The sequence below is a fragment of the Cibotium barometz genome, chromosome 14 (assembly GCF_041138505.1).
Source record: "Cibotium barometz isolate CiBa-2024 chromosome 14, ASM4113850v1, whole genome shotgun sequence".
NCBI classification, from domain to species: Eukaryota; Viridiplantae; Streptophyta; class Polypodiopsida; order Cyatheales; family Cibotiaceae; genus Cibotium; species Cibotium barometz.
Window position 1 is genome coordinate 29,378,488 of NC_141059.1, and position 9,382 is coordinate 29,387,869.

Sequence of the window (9,382 nt, forward strand, 5' to 3'; positions counted from 1 at the left end):
CGACGGCCCGAGCTAGATTTCTTGGCGAGGACTTGGTCGTGATGCTTCTCGACTTTGAGAACATACGATCGAGTTGATTGGGGTTTCTTAGAGGGCACTATGCTTCGCCTGGGCTTTGAGCCAGGATGGATCAGAGGGGTGGCGGCTCTGTATTCCACAGCTCGTAGCCAGGTGTTGATTGCAGGAGGACGGGGGCCGAGTTTTGAGCTGACCAGATCAGTCCGTCACGGGTGTCCCCTCGCCCCTTTTCTTTTTCTCTTCTTTGCGGAGGCTATGAGCATGTATTTTACGGCAGAGGAGGTTGGTTTGAGAGGACTCCAGCTCCGAGTCAGAGGGAGGACCTGCTCGATGCTGAGTTTGCAGACGACACGGGCTTATTTTTGCATGGCCAAGAGGCCAATCTTCTTCGGGCAGAGCAGTCGCTCTAGGTTTTTAGTGCAGCTTTGGGAGCATTGATCAATTGGCGCAAGACACTGGCCTTTTGGATCAGTAGTGCTTCCACTCCGGCATGGAGCCCGGACCTCGATTTTAGATGGATTCCTCCTGGCACAGCAGTGCGGTATTTGGGATGCTAGATTGGACTAGATTTGTCACCTGAGCAACAGATTGCCCTGCTTCTTCTGAGCATTCGGAAGAAGCTTTTGTATTGGAGTACAGCTCGACTATCCTTGGCTGGGAGGGTGGTGGTGGCAAATCAGGTGCTGTTTTAGCGACCATGTGGTACATTACGTCTTGCTGGATCTTCTCGAGCTCTTGCATCAGCCAGGTACAGAGGCTGATCAGGAACTTTCTTTGGTCTGGGCGGGACGGTCAGCCAGCCCCGGCGGGCAAAGGTTGCATGGACAGTTATTACACTTCCGCTGGCTCAGGGAGGCTTGGGCATTATAGATCCAGTCGATCAGAGTAGAGCCTTATTGGGGAAGCTTATTGTTCGGGGGCTGCTTCCAGGCGCTGAGCCTTGGAAAGAGCTTCTCTTGCAGCGGCTGCAGGCTCGGGCTCCCCCAGCAGGGGGCACTTGGGCACCAGAGATTCGCTGGATCTTCATAGAGATGAGGAGGACAGGCCTCAGTAGAGGATGGGAGGACAGATTTGCTTTGAGTATCCTGAGAGCTTGGGAGCTGCTGAGACCGGGGCTCTCTCAGCGACCTCCTTGTGTTGAGGAGCGGGCCAGACAGCCGCTCATCTGGAGCCCAGTGGTTCGCACAGAGCAGGGTCATATGCTGGGTTCTCGCCCTCGTCTAGCGTGGGGACCTTTAGCGGTAGGCCTAGCACGTAGTTTTGGAGACTGGCAGGCCTTCTGCAGCCTCCCAGAGGAGATCCAGGTGGAGAGGCTGAGTCACTTCAGAGCGGGGTTAATTATGAGGGATGATATTCAGGAGGCACTCACAGAGGAGTGGTTCACGCCTTTCGAGCTAGTGGCCCCACGGTGGATGGGAGCCTTTACACAGTTGGAGATCCTGATTACTGGCAGAGCTTGCACTGAGGATGGCAGATGCCTCTACTATGAGATTCAGGATGAGGGCAGACTTCAGAGAGTGGAGGTGGAGTCGCCTTTGGTTGCAGAGTGCACCTTTCAGAGGATACGGGTAGTGGCCGCCGCTTCTCGGCGGAAGTGGCATATTGACCCCGACCCTGCAGATGTGCTCCCGGATTGGCGCATATGGGCATATGCAGCGCGCCCCTTGGCCCAGCTACGGTGGGACCCTGGGGAGTACGAGTGGCATGATCCTTATGCATCCCTTCAGGCCACAGAGATCACCTTTTTCCAGTATACAGTTCGGCTGGGGCGGCATATATTGACGGCAAGGAGGATGGTCTCTCCAGCTGCAGCGGGGCATTGGCGGCTACAGGGACTCTCACAGGAGTTCTTGGAGGATTTTTGGGCTCCGCTCTCGGCTAGTGGAGAGGCCCGCAGGATCTCGACTTTCTAGTGGTGGCTGGTCGCCCACAGGGGCTCAGCAGTTGGCACTTGGCTTGTTTACAGCGGTCTTCCGGCTACTTGCGTCCGATGCGGCCACCCTATGGAGACACAGAGACATTGCCTTTGGGATTGCAACAGATTTGGCTGCGGATGCTGCGTATTTTGGCCCTCTCTCTCCAGAGGGTATGTTTACGTGGGGCGCCGCTGCTTGGTCGACTTCGTCAGGGCCTGCTATGGGCTATGAGATGGAGCAGGACAGTCAGGCCATCAGATTCATTAGGGGCCAGCCTCGCTTGGTTCCGGCACCGGATTTCTCGTCCGCCAGCTGGACACAGGAGAGGGATTTACGATGGGAGCTCCTCAGCAGCCTCACCATCTGGTTCACCTGGAGGGCCCGGTGTTTCACGCCCTTTGAGGGGAGACTGGAGCCCCCAGCAGAGACTGTACGGGGGATTTGGCAGGAGTTGATCCACACCCTGCGAGGACAGTATGACCGCATCCGGGCGACTCGGATGAGGCGATCTTGCAGCGTCAGGCCTTTCACACCACCTCGCGCAGCGGCCCCTTCTATACCCTACACACGGGATCCCCCCGCCGTTGGCATTACAGGCCACCTGTTTGGCTTTCCCCCCCCCCTATTGTATGATTTAGCCCCTCAGTCCTTGTACTGATGCTTGTATTTTGCAGCACCTAGGGAGAGTCTCCCGGGCTGCCTTGCTGTATTCACTGCTCTCCTTCTCTTATGAGCAGGAGAGATCTTTTGTAGCCCTATGGGCGTTTTAATATAACTAATGAAAGGATCTTTTCTCGAAAAAAAAAAGATCCTCTTTGAATCTGGGTTGTAACTACAAGAGAATCACTCTTTTTCGACGCTTAGTTTCCATGCCTAGTCACGTCGTCGATATGTGCGTCAAAATACTCATGGAAATATGCGTTGAAATAAGTGTCGAAATAACAATGGAATTTTTTTAATTTTCTTTTTTGAATTTATATATAATATTTGCTAGTTCCCACCCTGGGGTTCGACTTAGTCTTCTCTTTCTACCTCTTTTCAAGCATATGTGTCTATGAGAGAGAGAGAGAGAGAGAGAGAGAGAGAGAGAGATATGGGGGGACAGAGGGAGAGAGGAGGGTAGAACTTCCATCACGCTCTTTGAAGGAGGACAAATACTAGCTCCTCCTACTCATCACTAAGGTGCAATTAAGAAAGTGCTCTATTTTACAATGAAATTAAAGTTTCATTTTGGTTTCCTTGAAACGAAAACATCAATAAACAAAGAAACTAAAACAACATCTGCATGCCTACTATTGCATTTTCCTCCATCATCGACCCCCCTTCTCGCTTATCCCTTTGGCTCCCTATTCGCAAGGCAGCACGTGGTGCGATGCGCTAGTCAACATAGAAGTTTGGCCATTCCTAATCGGCGCAATAAATGTAATGTGCTACCACTGCTGCAACAAACCCCCACCTCTCCGCCACCTTGAGAGCGTAATCCACCACCACAAAGAGGTCCGTCCAATCGCCTCTGAAGGGTGCGGTCACGCGCGCTTGCTTCCTCCCTTCCACATACAGCTCGTCCAAGCACACCGCCGGAGTCACCCTGAATACAGGCTTCTTATCAAACACCACAATCAAAGGCACTGTGCATGACCTCGCCCAGCTAGACATTTCATATATGTTTGTCAAAAACCAGTTCGGCAACAACGCCAACCAAGCTGGCAAAGAAGGTATCCCCCTCCAATCAAAGCACCCCAGCATAGCCAAACAAAGCTTGGTGAAAATCTTAGCCTTTGTCAGACCTCCTCTGTTAAGAATAAATTTCAAAGCGTTCTGCAGCACAAGGCACTTTTGTTCATTCTCTATATAGTAAAAAAAAACCATTCACTATATAATTTCCTAGATATAAATGAGCATATATATCTAGGAAAAGTGCAAACTAGAGAAAATGAAACACTTTCCTAGATAGCTAACTAGGAAATACAATGCATGGATTTTTCTATATAGGAAAATTTATCTATATAGTAAAAATTTCCTATATAACAAATTTTCCTACAAAGGAAAAAATCTCCTATGTAGGAAGATTTTCTCTATATAGAAAAATTTGCTTACATAGGAAAAATTTTCTATATATGTAAATTTATCTATGTAGAGAAATCCATGTATTGTATGGTAGTCTGTCTAGGAAACTGTTACATTTTTCCTAGTTTGCACTTTTCCTAGATATCCTTATTTGTATCTAGGAAATTATATAGTGAATCCATTGTATCTCTATATAGAGAATGCTTAGAAGCTTATTCTCTAGATAGTTCTATGAATCATGCTAATATACTACTTACAACATAATAGATTAAGTAATTTTATAAAGCATTAAAAATAAAAATCTCTTTATTTATCAAAGATTAAGCAAAAAAGTCTTGCATATTTAAAAAGAGGGCCAAAAGTAGTCAACGTACATCATGTTCAAAATAAATAGTACTTCAAGATTATCTAAATGTCATGGGATTATGTTTACATCTTCTAAACTAATAGGTGTGGATTGTGCATTGAATTTGACTTTCTTATTGGCAATAAGCCAATGCACAATGTCACGAATCATAATGTCACTCCCATGCCTTTTCGTATCCTTTGAGTAGTTTTTGAAACTAATATTCTTCTTCTTTAGATTGACATATGTACTCTTGAGAGAAAAGTACATGTCTTGGATTGTATGCACTCTCATGTACTTTAATAAGATTGTCTCCATATCCTCCTCTGAAATGTGGCTCACCTACATTCATGATAATAAAATATATAAAATTTTAAAGCATATTCAATTTACCTAAATAAAAAGATTCAAAATAATAAACTTATCAATGATAAATTTCTCTAATATAATATCACTTACTTGTAAAGGTTCACATGATACCTCTACATTTGATTTTCCAATGTGTTCTAAATCCTATTTAAAATAACAAAATTAAACCCATCATGTTAAAAATAGAAAAATCAAATCCGTTACATTAAAAATAGGAAAATCATAACATTATACATCTATCTAACAATACCTTTAAAATGGTTGTTGGTATAATATTTTCACTCTTTTGGTGACTTCTTTCTTCCAAGTGAGTTTTCATCTTCTCACTTACCTTTGGAACAATCCAAAAACTAGCATTAATAATCACAAAAGTAAAAAGAGAAAGAGAAAAAAATAGGAGTACAAAGAGATAGTAGAAAACTTTTGTTTTGCATTACCTTTCTCTTTCTTTGACTTTTTCTTGAAACCTCATTCGTATACTTAGCCAAATTCAACATTGGATCCTACAAGTATAACAAAATATTAGAAGAAATATTGGTAACTTATCACATATACAAAGAAAAACTTAACCAAACCTTGTCTTCACTTGTCATATATACTGTCGCTTCTTGATTTCTTATGGCTCTCACTCTTTTTGATGTGTCATGATGTAGTAGCTCGATAAAGGAATAATTATTCTCCTCCATTGTTGTATTATAAGAATCCTGGTTTATAAGATGTTATCAAAATCACATAGAATTCAAAAAATAGTAGTCTTAAAATCAAATCTTTATGTGGACTAAGAGAATACACCTCATCGGATATATAATCTTGCAACCCTTCAAACCTCTTTGTCCCGAATACAAAGTTATCCATCTATATAGAAGAGCATATGTTTAATACAAAACCAAAAGAAATCCTACTTAGAATAAAATCAATTATATAATACACTTACATTCTCTATAGGTTGATCATTTTTTATCGCATCAATGTAAGAAGAGCTAGCTTGAATCTCAAAGTTTGTCTATGAAGTTCACATTAGTAACAAAATCTTTTAAACAAAATGTTCAAAACATGTAACATTGCATAAGTTACTATGCATGATTCAAAGAAAAAACCATTATACATTCTCCTTATGATAGATCTTTCTAGCTCTTACCTCTTCATAAGAATGATTATATGCTTGAAGATTGAGTGTTGGCTTTAAGACCATGACATGTAAAATAACATAAAGTTAAAACTAGAACCACATAAATATATAATATAAACATACCCATGTAAAAATGCTGCTTACATAAGAAAAGAAAATGTCAAGTTTAGTTCTTTACCTCTTCATTAGAATTAATATTTCCTTGAGGAGTCAATGCAAGCTCCAAGACCTATGAATTTAGACCAAATAAAAAAAGTGATGAACTATATGTATTAAGCTTCTTAAATCATATATATAATATACACACACACACACACACAAAGAGTTGAAGCATACAATTTATGGTTAAAAAAACTATAAAATATACTTACATGAAGTGATGAGCTAGCATCCTTGTCATTACTTGCTTCATCTATGGATTGAGTCATCCCTTGTGCTTTTAATGTATCCTTCTATCAACCACAAAATGTCAAATGCATTAGATTAGTTTTAAAATTATCAATCCAATTACTAGTTTCTAAAAGAACATTCATAAGCATAAACATTAACACTTACATTATCCTTGATACTCTTCTTCTTATTATACTTTCTATTTGCTTGTCTACCTGAGACCCACCATCTATAGATATCTTCCTCCAACCAAACATATTCAGCTCCAATGAACTTTAGAGTTGCAATCTCATGATGATGCTCACAAATAATTCTCTTGATCTTTTCTTGTGCCTCTTTGTTATGGCGAAGATCTTTAGGAGTCTCAACTCCATTAAACCACCTTCGTACAAGGCGGTAGTTGCGAAGCAAATTTCTCTAATAATTCTTTACCATAGACTTGTTTTGGTCTCTACTCACCAATCTAGGTGCTCGAAACACCTCATCATATGTAGGTGTAGGACTAACACCTGCTAAGAATTGTTGGCCAAGAGGGTGTGAAAAAGGAGGTTCCTTATCTTTAATCTCCCCATTGCCTGCATAACCATGTGACATAGAAAATAATTTGCATAACATGCATAAACCAATTACAAACACACTAGTATATCTTTATATATAAAAGATTATAACATTTAAGATCGTTAAAACGTGTGTACCTTCCTTTGAGGTTGGAGAACTTTGAATATCCTTTATGATTGTGCTCATGAGGCCCAAGAAATTTTTATCTTCACACATCATTTTCTTTAGCATTGCTTGCATGTCCACATTCGTAGTTGCCATCTCCAACCTACATAAATTCAATCCAAGGAGAACATATTACATGCAAGCACATCAATAGAAAACTATAAGGAATAAAATGACATAAGATAAAAAACACTCATTGTACATTGAAACATACCAACCATTCATAGAGTTGCTTAAGTTCCAAAAGCACCATTGATGAGAAACTGAGCTACGATTGCCATATGATTGGAACTACCTTTGCTTCTCCCTCTATTATCATGCTCCTTGTTTTGATAACTTTCCATTTATCATTAATAGATACACATAACCACCAATCCTTCCAATCATTGTCCTCCATTTCTACCTTCCATCTCTTTTCTTGATTATGAATCATTTTTAACCATGCTACTTTCACTTGTTTTGTTGTGTAACTCACTACTCTAATAACTGCATATTTCAGATCAGTTGAGGAGCATAATACATCAAAATTTAGCTTCAACTGAACAACATCATTCACCTCTAGCCAAGGTGGAATGCATCCAACATAGCCTGGCTGAATCAAGCGTGTTCTCAATCTTAGGTCTTTTATCTCATATGCAATGATTTTTTTGCCATGTTGAAAGGGAATAAACTTATGAAGTAAAGAACTAATAGGCCTTATGCAATCCCATGTGTATGGCAAATACACATTTTGTAACACACTCATGCCAGTGGTATAATCAACATCTAACCTTTCAAATCCTCCCTCAACCACAATACATTGCCTGTAGTAGTTGGCTCCAAAAAGTAGCCTTAACTCACCATTACACTGAAATGAGAAAAGAGATGTTATGCATGCTTTCCAATATCCCACCATGGACACTAATGTTACATCTTCATCACATTTCACCACAACTTGATCCCCAATATTATAGACCTCTCCCTTAAATATGACTTTCTTATATTCTGTTACTCTCTCAATCTCCCAGTTTAAATATTGCTCAGCATACCTTCTTTCTTCAACGGTTGCATCCCTGTATTTTAGCTTCTTCCCTGCAATGACAATACCTTTTTCATGAATTGCTCTTTGGCATCCACTTGGTATGGCATTCATAGTAGATAAGGTCCATAATTCTTTGGCCTTTACAATGGATGATACATGCATAATACCCAATGCATGCCACTCAGGACATTCATAATAGCCATCTTTATCTACTAAGTATCCATCTGGAGTAGAAAGAGCTTGATGAAACTCTCTGAACATTCTTTGGTGAGGCAAAAGTCTATCAACATCTTTTTGAATATACATAAATACCCATGTAAACAATCTTCTTCGGTGATAGTTTGCATAAGAGATTTCGTTGTCCTTGTTGTTGGTTTTGATGTTTGCATAGATTGAGACCTTACGCTCATATATATAACACCAAAATCCATCATGGCTACCATGACGTAAAATATCATCCAACAATTCTCCGGAGCCTATATCCACACATCACAAAGTAAAGCATCATTACTATAGGTATGAATGTAAAAGGAATGTTTATGAAAGAATAATAAGTGAAAGGATTGTTCATCATACCTGCAACATGCTCTAATGGGGCAGAATTTGGCCCGATGAGCTCCTCTGACCTTACTCTCCAAGAAGCGAGCATGACTCTTATAATGTCAATTTCTTCTTGTGACCATCCATTATCTCACGAGTGTAGTTATAAAATGCTTGGGCAATATCTATGAGCAAGAGACCCAAGTCATAGAATTTCTTAGAGATACCTTTGACTTCACACAATATATATGGCAAACACCATTGCACAAATTTTTGATTTTCTTCTGCCTTATAACTCTCAAAATACTTGCTAGGAAACCTCGGCCATCGACCATATCGAATCGAATAAGGTGTCACTTTTGTCATTTTGTGAGTTGCATCATCTATTTCTCTCCTCACTTTATTGTCCACTTCTCTCATTAGACAACCGATATACTTTGAAAACAAGTTCAATGCTAATATGTGCATGCAATCATATACCAAATCAAGAGACACGTCAAAGCCATATAGATCATAAAGTCTCCACAAACTTGATCTACCTGAAAGACCTGCCTCTTTTAGTATCTCTTCACATTGAGCTTGGGTGCTTGCTCGCTCTGCAAGAATTAAATGTTTGGACATCTCTTTGGTAGATCTTTTCATTGGAGCATATCTGAATTGATACCTATTTTGATCATACAAGTATCACCCCGAGCCTGCACTGTCCAAAGTGGCTATTGCTTTGTCTCTACAACAGAAAGCTTGACCACCTTCTTTACATGATCCAATCTTGCATTGAGCTGGATGGTCTCCAGTCACCATCATTAGCATAGCATGAGCTTGGAATCTTTGGTTATAAAAGTGGTCATCTGCAAAGATAGATG

General features: G+C 40.8%; 1 protein-coding gene across 1 annotated transcript; it reads right to left on the reverse strand.

Annotated features, from left to right (window-relative positions):
- Nucleotides 1-4,416: 4,416 nt before the first annotated feature.
- On the reverse strand, nucleotides 4,417-5,228 carry LOC147631911 (uncharacterized). The gene is made up of 4 exons (XM_086807975.1): nucleotides 5,154-5,228; nucleotides 4,967-5,047; nucleotides 4,807-4,860; nucleotides 4,417-4,689 (listed from the first exon to the last, which is right to left on the reverse strand). Exons 1-4 carry the CDS (start codon nucleotides 5,211-5,213, stop codon nucleotides 4,417-4,419), a joined length of 468 nt encoding a protein of 155 aa, XP_086664101.1. The 5' UTR covers nucleotides 5,214-5,228.
- Nucleotides 5,229-9,382: the final 4,154 nt, after the last annotated feature.

Coding starts and splice junctions, on each gene's coding strand:
- LOC147631911 (XM_086807975.1), bottom strand. CDS start 5,213: ATGTTGAATTTGGCTAAGTATACGAATGAGGTTTCAAGAAAAAGTCAA. Junction 5,048..5,153: donor AAAGTCAAAGAAAGAGAAAG/GTAATGCAAAAC, acceptor ATTGTTCCAAAG/GTAAGTGAGAAGATGAAAAC. Junction 4,690..4,806: donor TATCATGTGAACCTTTACAA/GTAAGTGATATT, acceptor TCATGAATGTAG/GTGAGCCACATTTCAGAGGA.